The following is a 23,780-nucleotide window of genomic DNA, read 5'->3' as shown; positions in this document are numbered from 1 at the left end:
TAACCAACCCCCTCTCAACCACCTCTCCAACCCCCCTAACCAACCCCCTCTCAACCCCCCTAACCAACCCCCCTAACCAACCCCCTCTCAACCCCCCTAACTAACCCCCTCTCAACCCCCTTAACTAACCCCCTCTCAACCCCCCTAACCAACCCCTCTCAACCCCCCTAACTAACCCCCTCTCCATTACCCCTAACTAACCCCCTCTCAACCCCCCTAACCAACCCCCTCTCAACCCCCCTAACTAACCCCCTCTCAACCCCCCTAACTAACCCCCTCCCCAACCCCCCTAACTAACCCCCTCTCAACCCCCCTAACAAACCCCCTCTCCATCACCCCTAACCAACCCCCTCTCAACCCCCCTAACCAACCCCCTCTCAACCCCCCTAACTAACCCCCTCTCCGTCACCCCTAACCAACCCCCTCTCAACCCCCCTAACCAACCCCCTCTTAACCCCCCTAACCAACCCCCTCCTAACCCCGCTAACTAACCCCCTCCTAACCCCGCTAACTAACCCCCTCCTAACCCCCCTAACTAACCCCCTCCTAACCCCCCTAACTAACCCCCTCTTAACCCCCCTAACTAACCCCCTCTCCAACCCCCCTAACTACCCCCCTAACTAACCCCCTCTCAACCCCCCTAACCAACCCCCTCTCAATCACCCCTAACTAACCCCCTCTCCAACCCCCCTAACTAACCCCCTCTCCATCACCCCTAACTAACCCCCTCTCAACCCCCCTAACCAACCCCCTCTCAACCCCCCTAACCAACCCCCTCTAGCTGTTCAGAGTCTGAGTTCTCTGTGCAAACGGTTACATTTGACACTTTTAGTTTGTGTTGTTGATTTTGGCTGAAGTTGTGTCTCTTTTTCAGTAACACTGTGCTGAGGAAGGACGTGAGAGTGATGGACACAGACTCTCCTCCTAAAGCTGATGCAGGGCTCAAGCCAGGTGAGATATCACTGTCTGTCTGTGTTCACCCCTGAGGAGGGGAGGAGGTGGAGAGGGGAAGAGCAGGAGGATGAAGAGAGAAGAGGAGGAACGTCTTCCTCTAGCATAGACAGACTGATTCACCAGGGTCCGTGTATTCATAATGTGTTTTAGAGTAGGAGTGATGTTTAGGTCCTCTCTGTCAGACCATGTAGTCTTGTTCATTATCTAAACTGACTGTAGATCAGCAGCACTCCTAGCCTGAGATGCTTTGTGATCACGGCCGGGTCATGATGTCATTTCCTTCCCGAACGGACATTTTCTTACCCTGTATTATGGAGGTAATAATCTGAGGGGCATATGTATTATGGAGGTAATAATCTGTGAGGGACATATGTATTATGGAGGTAATAATCTGTGAGGGGCATATGTATTATGGAGGTAATAATCTGTGAGGGGCATATGTATTATGGAGGTAATAATCTGTGAGGGGCATATGTATTATGGAGGTAATAATCTGTGAGGGGCATATGTATTATGGAGGTAATAATCTGTGAGGGACATGGTGGTAATAATCTGTGAGGGGCATATGTATTATGGAGGTAATAATCTGTGAGAGGCATGGTGGTAATAATCTGTGAGGGGCATATATATTATGGAGGTAATAATCTGTGAGTGCATGGTGGTAATAATCTGTGAGGGGCATATGTATTATGGTGGTAACAATCTGTGAGAGGCATATGTATTATGGTGGTAATAATCTGTGAGGGGCATATGTATTATGGTGGTAATAATCTGTGAGGGGCATATGGAGGTAATAATCTGTGAGGGGCACAGAGGTAATAATCTGTGAGGGACATGGAGGTAATAATCTGTGAGGGACATGGTAATAATCTGTGAGAGGCATATGTATTATGGTGGTAATAATCTGTGAGGGGCATATGGAGGTAATAATCTGTGAGGGCCATGGTGGTAATAATCTGAGGGGCATATGTATTATGGTGGTAATAATCTGTGAGGGGCATATGTATTATGGAGGTAATAATCTGTGAGGGGCATATGTATTATGGAGGTAATAATCTGTGAGGGGCATATGTATTATGGAGGTAATAATCTGTGAGGGACGTACAGTGCATTTGGAAGTATCCTCTCAAGCTCTGTCAGGTTGGATGGGGAGCATCACTGCACAGCTATTTTCAGGTCTCTCCAGAGATGTTAGATCGGGTTCATGTCCGGGCTCTGGCTGGGCCACTCAAGGACATTCAGAGCCTTGTCCCAAAGCCACTCCTGCGTTGTCTTGGCTGTGTGCTTAGAGTTGTTGTCCTGTTGGAAGGTGAACCTTCGCCCCAGTCTGAGGTCCAGAGCGCTCTGGAGCAGGTTTTCATGAAGGACCTCTGTACTTTGCTCCGTTCAACTTTGCCTCGATCCTGCTGCTGAAAAACATCCCCACAGCATGATGCTGCCACCACCATGCTTCACCTTAGGGATGGTGCCAGGTTTCCTCCAGACGTGACGCTTGGCATTCAGGCCAAAGAGTTCAATCTTGGTTTCATCATACCAGAGAATCTTGTTTCTCATGGTCTGGGAGTCCTCTAGGTGCCTTTTGGCAAACTCCAAGCGGGCTGTCATGTGCCTTTTACTGAGGAGTGGCTTCCGTCTGGCCACACTACCATAAAGGCCTGATTGGTGGAGTGCAGCAGAGATGGTTGTCCTTCTGGAAGGTTCTCCCATCTCCACAGAGGAACTCTGGAGCTCTGTCAGAGTTACCATCAGGTTCTTGGTCACCTCCCTGACCAAGGCCCTTCTCCCCCGATTGCTTAGTTTGGCCGGGTGGCCAGCTCTAGGAAGAGTCTTGGTGGTTCCAAACCTTTTCCATTTAAGAATGATGGAGGCCACTGTGTTCTTGGGGACCTTCAACGCTGCAGAAATGTTTTGGTACCCTTCCCCAGATCTGTGCCAACAGAATCCTGTCTCGGTGCTCTACAGACAATTCCTTAGACCTCATGGCTTGGTTTTTGTTCTGAGATGCACTGTTAACTGTGGGACCTTATATAGACTGGTGTGTGCCTTCCCAAATCATGCTAAAAACAATTGAATTTACCACAGGTGGACTCCAATCAAGACGTAGAAACATCTCAAGGATGATCAATGGAAACAGGATGCACCTGAGCTCAATTTAGAGTCTCATAGCGAAGGGTCTGAATGCTTAAGTAAATAAGGTGTTGATTCCATTTTAGAATAGGGATGTAGCGTAACAAAATGTGGAAAAAGGAAATGGGTCTGAATACTTTCTGAATGCCCTGTATGTATTATGGAGGTCAGTGGCCCTCAATGTGGTGTGTGTGTGTGTCCGGTGTGTGTGTGTCCGGTGTGTGTGTGTGTGTGTCCGGTGTGTGTGTGTGTGTCTCCGGTGTGTGTGTGTGTGTGTGTCAGCGCTGGATGAGGCTCTGGAGTTCGTGCATCAGGCAGCAGTGCCCAGCTCCTGGAGGACAGAGGTGAAGGACGAGAGTTCCAGCAGTGAGGAAGATGATGACGATGATGATGATGAGGAAGAACAGGAGGAAGACGCCAGCGAAGAAGAGGAGGTATTCATGGTCATGTTATTCAGTCTTTATCCTGCTGGCTAATAATTCACGCTGATGAAGTTTGTCGCTGAAACGCATCAGTTTGTATTGACCTCTGGCTGCTAAAAGACATGAACATTTAACAACATTTTCGAGGCGGCAGGGTAGCCTAGTGGTTAGAGCGTTGGACTAGTAACCAGCAGGTAGCCTAGTGGTTAGAGCGTTGGACTAGTAACCAGCAGGTAGTCTAGTGGTTAGAGCGTTGGACTAGTAACCAGCAGGTAGCCTAGTGGATAGAGCGTTGGACTAGTAACCAGCAGGTAGCCTAGTGGTTAGAGCGTTGGACTAGTAACCAGCAGGTAGCCTAGTGGTTAGAGCGTTGGACTAGTAACCAGCAGGTAGCCTAGTGGTTAGAGCGTTGGACTAGTAACCGAAAGGTTGCAAGTTTGAATCCCCGAGTTGACAAGGTACAAATCTGTCATTCTGCCCCTGAACAAGGCAGTTAACCCACTGTTCCTAGGCCGTCATTGAAAATAAGAATTTGTTCTTAACTGACTTGCCTAGTTAAATAAAGGTAAAATAAACATGGACATTTAACGACATGTAAAGTAAAAAAATAAAAATAAATTGTAAGTCACAGGAGGGCATAAAATCTCATTCTAGGACCCTTTCTTTTCACACAGTATATACATGATGTTGGAAGGAATTTTAATTGTCCAGGGCATGAATGTGACACACCCCTTTCAGGGCGGCAGGTAACCTCGAGGTTAGAGCATGTCACGTAAGGTCGCCTGTTCGAATACCGGAGCCGACAAGGTGAAAAACCTGTCGCTGTGCCCTTGAGCAAGGCACTTAACCTTAATTGCTCCAGGGGCGCTCTGCAACGGTGATCTTGGCTGTGACCCCAATCCTTGCGGGTGTCTCAGTGGGAGTTGGGATATGCAGAAAACACATTTCCATTTCACACTTGTGTGTAACAGGAAAATATAAGCCCCCACCAAAATGATGAATATTATTATTATAGGAGTCAAGGTCATCTGTGTTGTAATTTCCTGTTCCTGTGTGCAGGAGGAAGTGGAGCCCTTCCCCGAGGAGAGAGAGAATTTCTTGCAGCAGCTGTACAAGTTCATGGAGGACAGAGGTGAGACACACTCTTTAAGATCAATCCCAACTCCTGTTTGATCCGCTCATCTAGACTGATAGAGAACTGCCTCCTCCCACAGAGCTGAATTCTCCCCTCAGTTTACTGTAGTGTTGCATGGTGTACTGCAACTTCACTACCTTTCTGATACTACAACATGAAAAACAGTTACCCATTACAATTTGTTACTTTCACTACTTCTGTCAAATGTGTCTCACGTCATGTACGGATTGAGAGGATCGAGTCAGTCTAGTAATTTGTCTGAATCTTCTCAAGGGGGCAGTAGTAAACTAGCCAGGCTACTTGTCTTCTCTAGGGGACAGTAGTAAGCTAGCCAGGCTACTTGTCTTCTCTAGGGGACAGTAGTAAGCTAGCCAGGCTACTTGTCTTCTCTAGGGGGCAGTAGTAAGCTAGCCAGGCTACTTGTCTTCTCTAGGGGACAGTAGTAAACTAGCCAGGCTACTTGTCTTCTCTAGGGGACAGTAGTAAGCTAGCCAGGCTACTTGTCTTCTCTAGGGGACAGTAGTAAGCTAGCCAGGCTACTTGTCTTCTCTAGGGGACAGTAGTAACCTAGCCAGGCTACTTGTCTTCTCTAAGGGGCAGTAGTAAGCTAGCCAGGCTACTTGTCTTCTCTAGGGGACAGTAGTAACCTAGCCAGGCTACTTGTCTTCTCTAGGGGACAGTAGTAAGCTAGCCAGGCTACTTGTCTTCTCTAGGGGGCAGTAGTAAGCTAGCCAGGCTACTTGTCTTCTCTAAGGGGCAGTAGTAAGCTAGCCAGGCTACTTGTCTTCTCTAGGGGACAGTAGTAAGCTAGCCAGGCTACTTGTCTTCTCTAGGGGACAGTAGTAAGCTAGCCAGGCTACTTGTCTTCTCTAGGGGGCAGTAGTAAGCTAGCCAGGCTACTTGTCTTCTCTAGGGGACAGTAGTAAGCTAGCCAGGCTACTTGTCTTCTCTAAGGGGCAGTAGTAAGCTAGCCAGGCTACTTGTCTTCTCTAGGGGACAGTAGTAAGCTAGCCAGGCTACTTGTCTTCTCTAGGGGGCAGTAGTAAGCTAGCCAGGCTACTTGTCTTCTCTAGGGGGCAGTAGCTAGCCAGGCTACTTGTCTTCTCTAGGGGGCAGTAGTAAGCTAGCCAGGCTACTTGTCTTCTCTAGGGGACAGTAGTAAGCTAGCCAGGCTACTTGTCTTCTCTAAGGGGCAGTAGTAAGCTAGCCAGGCTATTTGTCTTCTCTAGGGGACAGTAGTAAGCTAGCCAGGCTACTTGTCTTCTCTAAGGGGCAGTAGTAAGCTAGCCAGGCTACTTGTCTTCTCTAAGGGGACAGTAGTAAGCTAGCCAGGCTACTTGTCTTCTCTAAGGGGCAGTAGTAAGCTAGCCAGGCTATTTGTCTTCTCTAGGGGACAGTAGTAAGCTAGCCAGGCTACTTGTCTTCTCTAGGGGACAGTAGTAAGCTAGCCAGGCTACTTGTCTTCTCTAGGGGACAGTAGTAAGCTAGCCAGGCTACTTGTCTTCTCTAGGGGACAGTAGTAAGCTAGCCAGGCTACTTGTCTTCTCTAGGGGACAGTAGTAACCTAGCCAGGCTACTTGTCTTCTCTAGGGGACAGTAGTAAGCTAGCCAGGCTACTTCTCTTCTCTAGGGGACAGTAGTAAGCTAGCCAGGCTACTTGTCTTCTCTAAGGGGCAGTAGTAAGCTAGCCAGGCTATTTGTCTTCTCTAGGGGACAGTAGTAAGCTAGCCAGGCTACTTGTCTTCTCTAGGGGACAGTAGTAAGCTAGCCAGGCTACTTGTCTTCTCTAGGGGACAGTATTAAGCTAGCCAGGCTACTTGTCTTCTCTAAGGGGCAGTAGTAAGCTAGCCAGGCTATTTGTCTTCTCTAGGGGACAGTAGTAAGCTAGCCAGGCTACTTGCTCATGCAGCTGGCACAGCATAAGCCACTTTTGAGAAGCAAGCGAGAGGAGAGAAAAAGCCATCAGCATGGTTTTTGCTAACGAAAACATCATACCTCCACACTCACAGCTTGTTGACAAAACTGTCTACAGAAGCGAACTATGGGAATACTTTGATTACAGAGCAGTTGAGGGCCAGCCCACCAAAACAACTAAGCAAAAGGTGTTATGAAGCAGAGGAAGAGAGGTTTAGTTCCAAAATGACATAACTATTTTACCCATGACATTTGCATTGTAACGTTATTCTACTAGCAATTAAATTAGATATTTTTTTTTGTGACAATGACATTAACATACATTCAGCTTAACATTCATAAGAGCATTATAGTATGTCATAACTGACAGCAATATATTCAGACTACTTCACGTTTGTCTGGGCTTGCTAACACTAGCCAGCCAGAAGCCCTGGGTGGAGCATTGCACTCTGGGAGTTGAAATGCAGACTGCTGTATGAAATCTGTTGTATTTCTATGGTGTGTAGACTATTGCAATGTAGAAGCTTCAGAAATGAACTTCAGTATTTTTATGTCGTTTTGGAACTAAGCTATTAATTTATTACATTCAATTATTTAGCTGGAATGAGTAATGAGTCATAGCTCTAATGAATGTCTTTTGACCCAATATTCATGCCATAGATGAGCAAATGAACTCTATGTATCAAATAGAATTTTAAAACAGTTTAAGTGTAATTGTAAAATGATGTCTGCTCTGAGTCTCAGATATGGTTTTGCAAAGGGAATATTGAAGATATTCTTCTGTTATTCAACATGGTGTTTTAAGAAATTGAATATAGAATAGAAGATTTTCTATTTGTTATTTTAGTTCCACCAGGTATCAACATATTGTTTAAAAAAATTATTATTCTGTGACTAGCTAATAAGCTTTCTTTTTTTTGCTGTGGTATCGTTGTAGTATTGAGTATCGTTGTAGTATTGAGTATCGTTTTAGTATTGAGTATCGTTTTAGTATTGAGTATCGTTTTAGTATTGAGTATTGTTTTAGTATTGAGTATCGTTTTAGTATTGAGTATCGTTGTAGTATTGAGTATCGTTATAGTATTGAGTATCGTTATAGTATTGAGTATTGTTTTAGTATTGAGTATTGTTTTAGTATTGAGTATTGTTTTAGTATTGAGTATCGTTTTAGTATTGAGTATCGTTTTAGAATTGAGTATCGTTTCGGTATTTAGTATCATGATACTAAACCTGGTATTGGTATCGAAGTCAAAATTCTGGTATTGCGACAAAACTAGTTTGAGTGTTACGTTTTGAACAAACTTTATGTACCTTGCACCTGAAAGTAGCTAGATGTGTGTCCACTACTTCTGAACCTGTTTTCATCTAAACATTGTGTTGTTTATCCTCCTGTAGGAACCCCCATCAACAAGAAACCAGTGCTGGGCTACAGGAACCTGGACCTCTTCAAGCTCTACAGACTGGTGCAGAAACTGGGAGGCTTTCATGACGTGTGTACCCAGCTCCACTGATCATAACCATTTTGTAGATTTCACCAGCCTTTGTCCTTAGTGAATGTTCTCTTGTGACTTATTGGCTACCACTCTGACAGAAATGTTGAATCTCTAATGTCTCTATTTCTCTGTGTCCTGTTGTCTCGTGTCCTGAGCAGATTGAGAGCGGGTCCGTATGGAAGACCGTCTACCAGGCTCTGGGAATCCCTGTTCTTAACTCTGCCGCCGGCTACAACGTCAAATGTGCTTACCGCAAGTACGTATTGCCACTCCGGCCCTGCATATTTTAGGACATATACAGTGGGGTCCGAAATTATTGACACCCTTGATAAAGATTGTATAAAAAAGACTGTATAAAATAACTAAATACTGAGCTATACTGTATGCTCATAAAATATGTATATATTTTTATCATAATCCAATGTCTAAGAGAAAGAGATTTTAACAAGTAATAAAAACAATTCTCCAAAAGATAGGTGTCAAAATGATTGTCTACCCCTGTTTTCAATACTTCACCTTATGAGGATAGTGGCACTGAGCCTTTTTCGACAGTTATTGACTATAATAAATGCAGCTGCCACTATTGAAACCATTTGGACACAGTTTATCGTAACGCATTGCACTTTATTATGGCTGGTAGGTTCAGTACACATCAGGCATTGTGTAATTGTTGTTGATTGTTGTGGTGTTTGACAGGTTGTCTTTGTAAATCCTTTATTAACTTAAATGTATAAATAAAGTAAGAAATATATACGGTACGGTACCAGTCAAACGTTTGGACACACCTACTCATTCCAGGGTTTTTCTTTATTTTTACTATTTTCTACATTGTAGAATAATTAAATAACACATATGGAATCATGTAGTAACCAAAAAAGAGTCAAACAAATCAAAATATGTTTTATATTTGAGATTTTTCAAAGTAGTTACCCTTTGCCTTGATGACAGCTTTTCACACTCTGTCAGAATTGGATTGGGAGCTCTGTCAGTGACCATCGGGTTCTTGGTCCACCTCCCTGACCAAGGTCCTTCTCTCCCGATTGCTCAGTTTGGCCAGGCTGGCCAGCTCTAGGAAGAGTCTCGGTGGTTCCAAACTTCTTCCATTTAAGAATGATGGAGGCCACTGTGTTCTTGGGGACCTTCAACACTGCAGAAATGTTTTGGTACCCTTCCCCAGATCTGTGCCAACAGAATCCTGTCTCGGAGCTCTACGGACAATTCCTTCGACCTCATGGCTTGGTTTTTGCTCTGACATGCACTGTCAACGGTGGGACCTTATATAGACAGAATCAACAGGCAAGGCTCTAATTGTGGAGTGACGTCATCAGAGTTGCCAGCTGAACACTGTATGCTGGAAACACTTGGTTTGTTTTTACGTGGATTCATTAGCTTTTAACAGCTAAGACCGCTATTTATTGTCCCGGAATCCCACTTAACAGACAGGTTGAAGCCTGCTTGACAGAGACGCTAAGCTGTTAGCCATCAAGCTAACTAACTTGGTACCAGATGAGTTTTGTAATGGAGCCCTCTTTATCTGGAGAGGTAAATGAATGGTTCCAGAGCTGTAGGAGCTTTATCTTCTAAGCTTTGTTTCAGGATAAACCAGACCACTGTGTTCCAGTGCTGTAGGAGCTGTATCTACTACGATCTGTTTCAGGACAAACCAGACCACTGTGTTCCAGTGCTGTAGGAGCTGTATCTACTATGATCTGTTACAGGACAAACCAGACCACTGTGTTCCAGTGCTGTATCTACTACGATCTGTTTCAGGACAAACCAGACCACTGTGTTCCAGTGCTGTAGGAGCTGTATCTACTACGATCTGTTACAGGACAAACCAGACCACTGTGTTCCAGTGCTGTAGGAGCTGTATCTACTACGATCTGTTTCAGGACAAACCAGACCACTGTGTTCCAGTGCTGTATCTACTACGATCTGTTTCAGGATAAACCAGACCACTGTGTTCCAGTGCTATATCTACTACGATCTGTTACAGGACAAACCAGGCCACTGTGTTCCAGTGCTGTAGGAGCTGTATCTACTACGATCTGTTACAGGACAAACCAGACCACTGTGTTCCAGTGCTGTAGGAGCTGTATCTACTACGATCTGTTACAGGACAAACCAGACCACTGTGTTCCAGTGCTGTAGGAGCTGTATCTACTACGATCTGTTACAGGACAAACCAGACCACTGTGTTCCAGTGCTGTATCTACTACGATCTGTTTCAGGACAAACCAGACCACTGTGTTCCAGTGCTGTAGGAGCTGTATCTACTACGATCTGTTTCAGGATAAACCAGACCACTGTGTTCCAGTGCTGTATCTACTACGATCTGTTTCAGGATAAACCAGACCACTGTGTTCCAATGCTGTATCTACTACGATCTGTTACAGGACAAACCAGACCACTGTGTTCCAGTGCTGTAGGAGCTGTATCTACTACGATCTGTTACAGGATAAACCAGACCACTGTGTTCCAGTGCTGTATCTACTACGATCTGTTTCAGGATAAACCAGACCACTGTGTTCCAGTGCTGTAGGAGCTGTATCTACTACGATCTGTTACAGTATAAACCAGACCACTGTGTTCCAGTGCTGTAGGAGCTGTATCTACTACGATCTGTTTCAGGATAAACCAGACCACTGTGTTCTAGTGCTGTAGGAGCTGTATCTACTATGATCTGTTTCAGGATAAACCAGACCACTGTGTTCCAGTGCTGTAGGAGCTGTATCTACTACGATCTGTTTCAGGATAAACCAGACCACTGTGTTCCAGTGCTGTAGGAGTTGTATCTACTATGATCTGTTTCAGGACAAACCAGACCACTGTGTTCCAGTGCTGTAGGAGCTGTATCTACTACGATCTGTTTCAGGATAAACCAGACCACTGTGTTCCAGTGCTGTAGGAGCTGTATCTACTACGATCTGTTTCAGGATAAACCAGACCACTGTGTTCCAGTGCTGTAGGAGCTGTATCTACTACGATCTGTTTCAGGACAAACCAGACCACTGTTTTCCAGTGCTGTATCTACTACGATCTGTTACAGGACAAACCAGACCACTGTGTTCCAGTGCTGTATCTACTACGATCTGTTTCAGGATAAACCAGACCACTGTGTTCCAGTGCTGTAGGAGCTGTATCTACTACGATCTGTTACAGGATAAACCAGACCACTGTGTTCCAGTGCTGTAGGAGCTGTATCTACTACGATCTGTTTCAGGACAAACCAGACCACTGTGTTCCAGTGCTGTAGGAGCTGTATCTTCTACGATCTGTTTCAGGATAAACCAGACCACTGTGTTCCAGTGCTGTAGGAGCTGTATCTACTACACTTTGTTTCAGTACAAACCAGACCACTCAGAGTTCCAATGCGGCAATTGTTTACTTGCCGAGGATTATAGTCTTGAGGTGGCTCTCTTGATCACGCAGGTCACCAGCCTATGTAAACGCAGAGAGGAATGTTTACCTTTTCTACACCGGTGGCTAGACAGCGTTCGCGCATGTTGGATGCATCTCTGCCTTGTCGTTTGTCATTATCCGACTAGCCGGTGTTGCCCGGAGCTCCCCCATCTGATAGCGGAGTCGAAGGAGCACAGCCAGAGGAACATGGCAATCAAAGATGGTCACTTGTCACGAGCCGTGGAAGCCGAAGTCAGTGGCCTCCCTCAAAGCAGTCTACACTCCCAGCGAGAAGACCGAAGCGGATACAAACAACAAAAAGTTTCGCCATCCTGGAGCCTGATCTTCCTGCACCTTCGTCGGTGGGGGTACCTGTGTCTGCGGCCGCAGCGCCTTTTCCTTCGATTTCTAAGTTGACGTGGGCAACCTTCCTTCCCTGCTCTGGATCGAGCGGGGCTTCTCCATCTGTCGGAGGCCTGCACCAGACACCGGGAGCTACGGACTTAAGTTATCCTGCCTCTCACCCGTCTTTTTAGGGTTCTCCGAATCCTGTGAAAGGTGGGAGTGGGTGGATTTCCTCGTCCTTCTCACCAGCCATGATTTTGGGAAGCTCCATGGTAAGAAATGTGACTGTTCCTGGTGCAAAAACAATGTCCCATCCTGGAGCTCGAGTAAATGAAGTTACTATGTTGATCCCGAATGTACCACGCAAGGACATGGAAATGGATTCTATCGTAGTTCATGTGGGTTTTAATGACATTATGAAGGGCAGCTCTGAACCGTTGAAACTGGATTTCAAAGAGCTGATTGACCGTGGCATCCGTGACAGAGAGAGAGAAGCATCCAGCCATGTATACAGGTAAGATAGTCTAGTTACTGTAGCTACATTTTCAGATATTACACATTTCTAATTTAGTCAGAAAGTCATTTTCATTTCAAGTTAAAGTGTACTGTTAGCTAGCTCGCTAACGTTAGCTGGCTGGCTAAGTGTACTGTTAGCTAGCTCGCTAACGTTAGCTGGCTGGCTAAGTGTACTGTTAGCTAGCTCGCTAACGTTAGCTGGCTGGCTGGCTAAGTGTACTGTTAGCTAGCTCGCTAACGTTAGCTGGCTGGCTAAGTGTACTGTTAGCTAGCTCGCTAACGTTAGCTGGCTGGCTGGCTAAGTGTACTGTTAGCTAGCTCGCTAACGTTAGCTGGCTGGCTAAGTGTACATTTAGCTAGCTCGCTAACGTTAGCTGGCTGGCTAAGTGTACTTTTAGCTAGCTCGCTAACTTTGTGTATGACCTGTGTAGTAATATTCCAAATCAAATCAAATGTTATTTGTCACATGCAACTTTTCAGGGAAGTCAGGAACCAAAATACACAGTCAGTTAGGAAAGCTAAGGTTAGCTTTTTCAAACAGAAATTTGCATCCTGTAGCACTAATTCCAAAACGTTTTGGGACACTGTAAAGTCCATGGAGAATAAGAGCACCTCCTCCCAGCTGCCCACTGCACTGAGGCTAGGAAACACTGTCACCACCGATAAATCAATAAGCATTTTTCTACGGCTGGCCATGCTTTCCACCTGGCTACCCCTACCTCGGTCTACAGCTCTGCACCCACCTGCAGCAACTTGCCCAAGCCCCCTCCGCTTCTCCTTCACCCAAATCCAGACAGCTAATGTTCTGAAAGAGCTGCAAAATCTGTATCCCTACAAATCAGCTGGGCTAGACAATCTGGACCCTCTCTTTCTAAAATTATCTGCCATAATTGTTGCAACCCCTATTACTAGCCTGTTCAACCTCTCTTTCGTATCATTTGAGATCCCCAAAGATGGGAAAGCTTCCTCGGTCATCCCCCCCCCTCTTCAAAGGGGGAGACACTCTAGACCCAAACTGCTACAGACCTATATCCATCCTGCCCTGCCTTTCTAAAATCTTCAAAAGCCAAGTTTTGAATCCCACCGTACCTTCTCCACTATGCAATCTGGTTTCTGAGCTGGTCATGGGTGTACCTCAGCCATGCTCAAGGTCCTAAACAATATCATAACCCCCATCGATAAAAGACAGTACTGTGCAGCCGTCTTCATCGACCTGGCCAAAGCTTTCGACTCTGTCAATCACCACATTCTTATCGGCAGACTCAATAGCCTTAGTTTCTCAAATGACTGCCTCGCTTGGTTCACCAACTACTTCTCAGATAGAGTTTAGTGTGTCAACTCGGAGGGGCTGTTGTCCAGAACTCTGGCAGTCTCTATGGGGGTGCCACAGGGTTCAATTCTTGTGGCCGACTCTTTTCTCTGTATATGTCAATGATGTCGCTCTTGCTGCTGGTGATCCTCTGATCCACCTATACGCAGACGACACCATTCTGTATACATCTGGCCCATCTTTGGACACTGTGTTAACAAACCTTCAAACAAGCTTCAATGCCACACAACTCTCCTTCCGTGACGTCCAACTGCTTTTAGACGCTAGTAAAACTAAATGCATGCTCTTCAACCGATTGCTGCCCACACCAGCCCGACCGACTAGCATCACTACTCTGGATGGTTCTGACTTAGAATATGTGGACAACTTCAAATACCTAGGTGTCTGGTTAGACTGTAAACTCTCACATTAAGCATCTCCAATCCAAAATTGCATCTAGAATCGGCTTCCTATTTAGCAACAAAGCATCCTTCACTCATGCTGCCAAACATACCATCGTAAAACTGACTATCCTGCCGATCCTTGACTTCGGTGATGTCATTTACAAAATAACCTCCAACACTCTACTCAGCAAATTGGATGCAGTCTATCACAGTGCCATCCGTTTTGTCACCAAAGCCCCATATACACTACCCACCATTGCGACCTGTATGCTCTCGTTGGCTGGACCTCGCTACATATTCGTCGCCAAACTCACTGGCTCCAGGTCATCTATAAGTCTTTGCAAGGTAAAGCCCCGCCTTAACTCAGTTCACTGGTCAAAATGGCAAAAGCCACCCGTAGCACTCGCTCCAGCAGGTATATCTCTCTAGTCACCCCCAAAGTCAACACCTCTTTGGCTGCCTTTCCTTCCAGTTCTCTGCTGCCAATGACTGGAACGAACTGCAAAAATCAATGAAGCTGGAGATTCATATCTCCCCCTCTAACTTTAAGCATCAGCTGTCAGAGCAGCTTACCGATCATTGTACCTGCACACAGCCCATCTGTAAATAGCCCACCCAACTACCTCATCCCCATATTGTTATTTATCTTCTTGCTCTTTTGCACCCCAGTATCTCTACTTGCACATCATCATCTGCACGTCTATCACTCCAGTGTTAATGCTAAATTGTAATTATTTCGCCTCTATGGCCTATTTATTGCCTACCTCCCTATTGTTCTACATTTGCACACACTGTACATAGATTTTTCTATTGTGTTATTGACTGTACGTTTGTTTATGTGTAACTCTGTGTTGTTGTTTTTGTCGCACAGCTTTGCTTTATCTTGGCCAGGTCGCAGTTGTAAACGAGAACTTGTTCTCAACTGGCCTACTTGGTTAAATAAAGGTGAAATAAATAAAAACAGGACAAATTCTTATTTATAAAGATGACCTATCAAACATAATAAACACCAACAATCAACAACAATTACACTATACCAGATGTGTACTGAACCTACCAGCCTTTATACCTGATGGGTACTGAACCTACCAGCCTTTATACCTGATGGGTACTGAACCTACCAGCCTTTATACCAGATGTGTACTGAACCTACCAGCCTTTATACCTGATGTGTACTGAACCTACCAGCCTTTATACCTGATGTGTACTGAACCTACCAGCCTTTATACCAGATGTGTACTGAACCTACCAGCCTTTATACCTGATGGGTACTGAACCTACCAGCCTTTATACCTGATGGGTACTGAACCTACCAGCCGTTATACCTGATGTGTACTGAACCTACCAGCCTTTATACCTGATGTGTACTGAACCTACCAGCCTTTATACCTGATGTGTACTGAACCTACCAGCCTTTATACCAGATGTATACTGAACCTACCAGCTGATGTGTACTGAAACTACCAGCCTTTATACCAGATGTGTACTGAACCTACCAGCCGTTATACCAGATGTGTACTGAACCTACCAGCCTTTATACCTGATGGGTACTGAACCTACCAGCCTTTAAACCTGATGGGTACTGAACCTACCAGCCTTTAAACCTGATGTGTACTGAACCTACCAGCCGTTATACCAGATGTGTACTGAACCTACCGGCCTTTAAACCTGATGGGTACTGAACCTACCAGCCTTTATACCTGATGTGTACTGAACCTACCAGCCTTTAAACCTGATGTGTACTGAACCTACCAGCCTTTATACCAGATGTGTACTGAACCTACCAGCCTTTATACCAGATGTGTACTGAACCTACCAGCCTTTATACCTGATGTGTACTGAACCTACCAGCCGTTATACCTGATGTGTACTGAACCTACCAGCCTTTAAACCTGATGGGTACTGAACCTACCAGCCGTTATACCTGATGTGTACTGAACCTACCAGCCTTTATACCTGATGTGTACTGAACCTACCAGCCTTTATACCTGATGTGTACTGAACCTACCAGCCTTTATACCTGATGTGTACTGAACCTACCAGCCTTTATACCTGATGGGTACTGAACCTACCAGCCTTTATACCTGATGGGTACTGAACCTACCAGCCGTTATACCTGATGTGTACTGAACCTACCAGCCTTTAAACCTGATGGGTACTGAACCTACCGGCCTTTATACCTGATGTGTACTGAACCTACCAGCCTTTATACCAGATGTGTACTGAACCTACCAGCCTTTATACCAGATGTGTACTGAACCTACCAGCCTTTATACCTGATGTGTACTGAACCTACCAGCCGTTATACCTGATGTGTACTGAACCTACCAGCCTTTAAACCTGATGGGTACTGAACCTACCAGCCGTTATACCTGATGTGTACTGAACCTACCAGCCTTTATACCTGATGTGTACTGAACCTACCAGCCTTTAAACCTGATGGGTACTGAACCTACCGGCCTTTATACCTGATGTGTACTGAACCTACCAGCCTTTATACCTGATGGGTACTGAACCTACCAGCTGTTATAAAGTGTAATCCTCCATGGTGTGTCCCAATGGCTTCAGTACAGTGGCTGCTGCATTTATGTAAACAATACCGACATCGTCATAGAGACAACATCGCCATAGTAATCAGTATGAATGTTGACTGAGTGATTTTGTTTTCTGATGTTTAATGAAACACGGGACCTGTTACTATAGAAGAAGCATATTTTTGTGATTTTGTTTTCTGATGTTTAACGAAATGCAGGACCTGTTACTATAGAATACTATTTTAATTCTTAATTTCTTCACTCATCAATATGCTGTTTGAAAGATAGCTTTTCGTCAATCCAGAAGCCCAGATATTTCTAAGTGTGGATCAATGACGGCACCATCCACATACGCATAAAATCATCAGATGCCTTTTCCGTAATCTGGAACATGTACTTGCTTTTACTGCATTAAATACCCATTTCAGTTCAACAAAGGCTTTCTGCAGCAAAGGCAGATGGAAGCCTGTGTGTCTATCATTTCATACAGTATTTTATTGCTCCTCTTTATCAAGGAATCCAATAATTCCAGACCCCGCGGTGTAGGAGGCACAGTTTTGATGTTGACACCTTTATTTGTGGTTGTTGATGGGTTGTGTTGGGTTCCTCCTCAGGTACCTGTATGGGTTTGAGGAATACTGCACCTCCTGCATCATCACTTTCCGAATGGACCTTCCCCTGAAGCAGCCCAAGGCGGAGGGGGAGACGGGGGAGGCATGGTCAGGGGGAGCCGCTACCGTCCCTCCTGTAGCCTCCTCCAGCAGCGGAGAGGAACAGAAGCAGAAAGTATCTCACTGTGAGAAACCCTCAGCGGGCTCAGAGACCAGCAGCGCTCAGCTTAACATCTACAAGGTCTCTGTCTCTCTCACGCTCTCACTCTGTCTCTCTCTGTCTCAATTCAAAGGTTTTTTTTTTGGAATGGGGAAACTCCTGAGTGGCGCAGCAGTCTAAGGCACTGCATCTCAGTGCTAGAGGCGTCACTACAGACCCTGGTTCGATTCCAGGCTGTATCACAACTGCCTGTGATTGGGAGTCCCATAGGGCATCGCACAATTGGCTCAACGACATCCGGGTTTGGGTTTGGCCAGGATTAGCTGTCATTGTTAATACGAATTTGTTCTTAACTGACTTGCCTAGATAAATAAAGGTTAAATAAAATAAAAAATAAACATATGTTTACATTGCCAAAGCAAGTGAAATAGCAATTTTTTTTTTGTTTTGTTTATTATCAGAAATTAACAGTAAATGTTACACTTGTAGAAATTTCAAAAAGAATAGAGACTTTTCACATTTTATAATATTGGCTATACACTGAGTGTACAAAACATTAGGAACACCTGCTCTTTTGACAGACTGACCAGGTGAATCCAGGTGAAAGCTATGATCCCTTGTTGATGTCACTTGTTAAATCCACATCAATCAGCAAAGATGAAGGGGAGGAGACATGGTTAAAGAAGGATTTTTAAGTCTTGAGACAATTGAGACATGGATTGTGTATATACAGTGCCTTCGGAAACTATTCAGACCCCTTGACTTGTTCCACATTTTGTTACGTTACAGCCTTATTCTAAAATGGATTAAAAAAATAAAAAATCCTCATCAATTTCCACACAATACCCCATAATGACAAAGCGAAAACAGGGCTTTAGAAATTTTACCAAATGTATTTAAAATAAAAAACGGATACCTTATTTACATAAGTATTCAGACCCTTTGCTATGAGACTCAAAATTGAGCTCAAAGCCATCCTGTTTCCATTGATCATCCTTGAGATGTTTCTACAACTTGATTGGAGTCCACCTGTGGTCAATTCAATTGATTAGACATGATTTAGAAAGGCACACACCTGTCTATATACGGTCCCTCAGTTGACAGTGCATGTCAGAGCAAAAACCAAGCCATGAGGTCAAAGGAATTGACCGTAGAGCACCGAGACAGGATTCTGTTGGCACAGATCTGGGGAAGGGTACCAAAACATTTCTGCAGCATTGAAGGTCCCCAAGAACACAGTGTCCTCCATCATTCTTAAATGGAAGAAGTTTGGAACCACCTAGACTCTTCCTAGAGCTGGCCGCCCGGCCAAACTGAGCAATCGGGGGAGAAGGGCTTTGGTCAGGCAGGTGACCAAGAACCTGATGGTCACTGACAGAGCTCCAGAGTTCCTCAGTGGAGATGGGATAACCTTCCAGAAGGACAACCATCTCTGCAGCACTCCACCAATCAGGCCTTAATGGTAGTTTGCAGACGGAAGCCACTCCTTAGTATAAGGCACATGACAGCCCGCTTGGAGTTTGCCAAAAGGCACCTAAAGGACTCTCAGACCATGAGAAACAAGATTCTCTGGTCTGATGAAACCAAGATTGAACTATTTGGCCTGAATGCCAAGTGTCACGTGTGGAGGAAACCTGGCACCATCCCTACGGTGAAGCCTGGTGGTGGCAGCATGTGGGGACCTCAGCCACCCGAGCCACGGCCTGTTCACCCCGCTACCATCTAGAAGGCGGAGACATTACCAGCTAATGGAAACCCTGGACTGGGTTAATGATCGATTTCCTTCCTCTCCGGAAACTGAGTTAGGAAGGACGCCTGTATCTTTGTAGTGACTGGGTCTATTGGTACACCATCCAAAGTGTAATTAATAACTTCACCATGTTCAAAGGGACATTCAATGTCTGCCTTTTTTTTACCCATCTACCAATAGGGGCCCTTCTTTGCGAGGCATTGGAAAACTTCACTGGTCTCTGTTGTTGAATGTGTTTGAAATTCACTGCTCAGAGATGAGGTAGTCATTAACAAAGTCAGTCAGAGATAATGAGTGGGCTGGACATGCCGAAAGAGGAGTTCGGATTGGCCTGCCATATAGAAGGCTTCTGTCTTTTTGAGCTGGTCAGTCTGTCAGGTAATCCTGTGGAACGCGGATTTAAAAAAAATATATTGTGTAGTGAAGCTGCATAAGTGTTGCTCTCCACATTCTGGAGGATCGAGTTCTGAAATCAGTGGAATTAAAGTATGATAGCTAAAGAGATGGAGGAAACACCTGTCTCCGGATTACATCTTCAAACTAAGGGCAACCATGGCATGGCGTCCATGACAGGGAGACGCGTCCATGATGTATGATGATGTATACGGGTAAGATAGTCTAGTGTTAGCTGGCTACGTTTTCAGATATTACACGTTTCTAATTTTGACAAAGTGCTTTCATTTCAAGCTAAAGTGTACTGTTAGCTAGCTAGCTGACGTTAGCTGGCTGGCTCCCTAGCTTACGCTAAGTGTATGACGTTACTATTAGTATCCCAGAACCGTTTGCTTTGCTAGTTTGAGCCTAATGTTAGCTAGCTAACATTGAACCTGGTTGGTTAGCTCTCAGCAGATTCATGCAGTGTAGTAACGACATGATTTAGCACTGTTTATTGTTGTTTAACTAGCTAACGTTAGCTGGCTGGCTCGTTAGCTAACGTTACATGACGTGTGTGTTCTTCACGTTGTTACCATAATTTCTCATCTATAATGTTTGTTCTGTTGATGTATTTAATATATTATTATAATTTTTTTTTACCATTGTCTGAGTGGACATGTTGTTTACAGAGCCACAACCTATGCTACAGTTGTGAGAAACAAATTTGTTTAGTTTTGTCAATTTAGTCATTATTTTCTTTTGAATGCTCCTGTCAATGTTGAGTAAGGACGCGCACCTGATTGCGCATAAACGTATGTCTATAGGCTACCTGGCCTGCGTTTAAATGTAGGCCTATAAATGTGCCCATTTGGGGATGTCTGATAGTATTTATGATTGTCTTAACTCACCACCACTAATGAGCTGTGGAGCTTCTCAAAGTAACATTTTTCACCTCAAACAGCAAGTAAAGTCTGTTTTTACATCCATTGAGAATGACAATAGCCTATTTGGAGAAAAAAAAATCCAGCTCTCTCCCTTTCGATAACCACTTGGAGTGAAAGGGGGAAAAATGTTGTGCTTTGATCCAGTAGAAATGTAATAAAATAGTCCTACCTGATTACGTCTTATCCCTTTTGCAAAACGCCTACAGCTGTGTCTGTCCGGAGCTCACGGGTGCAGGAAACTCTTAGGGCACAGAATATTTTATACAATGTTTCAAGTTTCTTGCAGAAAGACCATATGTAGCCAATGTGATATATAGGATATTTATTTTTATCAGGCTATTTTCTACCTGCAGACTGCAATGTTTTTATTTGTTGCCTTTTTGTAGGCTATTTTTACATAGTTGGCAGTGGCAATAGATGGTACTTTTAGACTTATAGAATTTTGATTTACCACATGACAAATGATTTTGAGATACAAAGATGTTATTATAAATTAAATGAAACTGTTCCATTCAATTGAAAACCAGAACAGGCACGCAGATCAGTAGATGTTAAGATAAATTGTCACTTGACAAGAAACAGGGTGCAGACCCTTGGTGTAGTCTATTACCGGCAAACTTTGTGAGCATAACGGCAGAATCTGCAAAGGCATCAGCAGTGGAAGGTCTGGGGGGGGTACAGTTTATTTTTATTTTCTTCTGGTAATCTTGATCTCTGGCTCCCTCTTGAGTCATTTGTGTCTTATTTCATCAAACAGTGTGTTTAAAGCATCAGACAAGCGCAATGCATATAGTTGATTTTATTAAAGCACAGAGGGGGGTGTCTATAAATGGGGTGTGTCAAAGTTAGATGGCACTAGCACTCATGGAAGCTCTGCTTGTAGCTCCTAAGACATGACAGACATGGAAGCTCTGCTTCTAGCTCCTAAGACATGACAGACATGGAAGCTCTGCTTCTAGCTCCTAAGACATGTAAGCTCTGCTTCTAGCTCCTAAGACATGACGGACATGGAAGCTCTGCTACTATCTCCTAAGACATGATAGACATGGAAGCTCTGCTTCTAGCTCCTAAGACATGATAGACATGGAAGCTCTGCTTCTAGCTCCTAAGACATCACAGACATGGAAGCTCTGCTTCTAGCTCCTAAGACATCACAGACATGGAAGCTCTGCTTCTAGCTCCTAAGACCTGACAGACATGGAAGCTCTGCTTCTAGCTCCTAAGACATGACAGACATGGAAGCTCTGCTTGTAGCTCCTAAGACATGACAGACATGGAAGCTCTGCTTCTAGCTCCTAAGACATCACAGACACATATTTAGCAGATGCTATAGGGGGTGTAGCAAAGTGCTTGTATTCCTAGGTCCAACAGTGCAGTAGTATCTAACAATTCACAACAGTACACAAATCTAAAAGTAAAATAATGGGACGGTATGCAAATTGAAGTGAGTCTAGGGTGTCAGATAAGGTAGAGGTGATATGATCCTTAACTTGCCTCTCAAAGCACTTCATGATGACAAGAAGTGAATTCTACGGGGCGATAGTCATTTAGTTCAGTTACCTTTGCCTTCTTGGGAACAGGAACAATGGTTGCCATCTTGAAGTTGATTATGTCCGTAAACACACCAGCCAGCATTCATACATACATACATACATACATACATACATACATACATACATACATACATACATACATACATACATACATACATACATACATACATACATACATACATACATACATACATACATACATACATACGGTGTGCTACAGTAGAAACACGATATACAGAAACTCTAATGATAACTTAATAAGGCACTTACTTTGATAGGAAAGCACACATGTCAAAAGTTATAAAATGAACTTTAGTAATTTGGGCTTAATCTGGTAGTGTGCCTTTTGGTTTTTATCCAAATATGTGACTGACCGCCTCGATTTGGTCTTATGGCGCTAAATTTGATAAAAGTAAATACTCAGAGCTAGAAAATGTTATATCATACGCTACAGTTGAGGAACATTGGGAAAGTAATTCTGCTTTGAAAGTTAATAAACTTGTAACCTCACTTTTGAGAAAATGGCCCTTGAATGTTTTGGTACCTACTGGAGAGCTCTTCTTTGTCTCCACCCATTCAGCATCGTTCACACCCTCTTAAGCTTTAACCCCACCCATTCAGCATCATTTACACCCTCTTAAGCCCTAGCCCCACCCATTCAGCATCATTTACACCCTCTTAAGCCCTAGCCCCACCCATTCAGCATCATTTACACCCTCTTAAGCCTTAGCCCCACCCATTCAGCATCATTTACACCCTCTTAAGCCTTAGCCCCACCCATTCAACATCATTTACACCCTCTTAAGCCTTAGCCCCACCCATTCAACATCATTTACACCCTCTTAAGCCTTAGCCCCACCACTCTCTTTAAAGATGCACATGTGAGGCTATGTGGTAAACATTCACTATATCAAATAAAATCTAAGTTTATTTGTTGTCACACTCACAGAATACAGGAGGTGTAAACGGTACAGTGAAGTGGTTTCTTGCATAGCAGCAATATCAAAAACAGAAAGTGTCCAGATACAAATATTGTATCATTAATAGATGACGTTTACCAGACACGCTGGTCTAAATGGATTGGTCATGTGAAGGAAATGCTATAACCCCCAGCCACATCTAGCTAAGTGGATGGGTCTCCATTATCTAGACATGTTGATGTGATACTATAGATGGCTGTAATCACATCTAGCTAAGTGGATGGGTCTCTATTATCTAGACATGTTGATGTAATACTATAGATGGCTGTAATCACATCTAGCTAAGTGGATGGGTCTCTATTATCTAGACATGTTGATGTAATACTATAGATGGCTGTAATCACCCCCCATCTAGCTAAGTGGATGGGTCTCTATTATCTAGACATGTTGATGTAATACTATAGATGGCTGTAATCACCCCCCATCTAGCTAAGTGGATGGGTCTCTATTATCTAGACATGTACACAATCGATGATGGTAATCACCTTCAAATACACCTGGCTAACTTGATGGGTCATGTAATTATCTGACGAAGTGGAGTCTTTTGTTTAGACATGTAGCTAGCTAGCTAAATAATGAACCATAATCCCAACTCATACTACTACCATAGCTGTAGTATGACTCTGCAGGTAGCTAGCTAACATTAGGCTATAACTAGCAATGCAAATGATTTTCTGATTTGAATAATATTATTACACAGATCATATACGTAACGTTAGCTGCAAGTTAACATTTACTAGCTAACTAGTAGGACTTTAAATCTATAAATTGTTCAACTCTGTTTGGAGGTATAATCCACTGTTTAAAGAGGCATGCCAGAACGGGAATTCCTGATGCGTATTCCAGCCACCT

The 23,780-nt window shown here is 44.1% G+C and overlaps 1 protein-coding gene across 1 annotated transcript in view; it reads left to right on the top strand.

Moving 5' to 3' along the window:
• LOC115201767 (AT-rich interactive domain-containing protein 4B-like) overlaps positions 1-23,780 on the top strand; it is a gene marked incomplete at its 3' end in the record, with an annotated part of 156,428 nt that overhangs the window by 95,786 nt on the left and 36,862 nt on the right. The window contains exons 10-15 of the mRNA XM_029765655.1: positions 875-951; positions 3,364-3,515; positions 4,563-4,635; positions 7,948-8,042; positions 8,204-8,301; positions 17,170-17,407. Coding sequence (XP_029621515.1) covers positions 875-951; positions 3,364-3,515; positions 4,563-4,635; positions 7,948-8,042; positions 8,204-8,301; positions 17,170-17,407 — 733 coding nt within the window. The remainder of the gene's footprint in view (positions 1-874; positions 952-3,363; positions 3,516-4,562; positions 4,636-7,947; positions 8,043-8,203; positions 8,302-17,169; positions 17,408-23,780) is intronic.

The sequence above is a fragment of the Salmo trutta genome, chromosome 10, assembly GCF_901001165.1.
Source record: "Salmo trutta chromosome 10, fSalTru1.1, whole genome shotgun sequence".
NCBI classification, from domain to species: domain Eukaryota; kingdom Metazoa; phylum Chordata; class Actinopteri; order Salmoniformes; family Salmonidae; genus Salmo; species Salmo trutta.
This window is presented reverse-complemented; position numbering and strand designations above follow the sequence as displayed.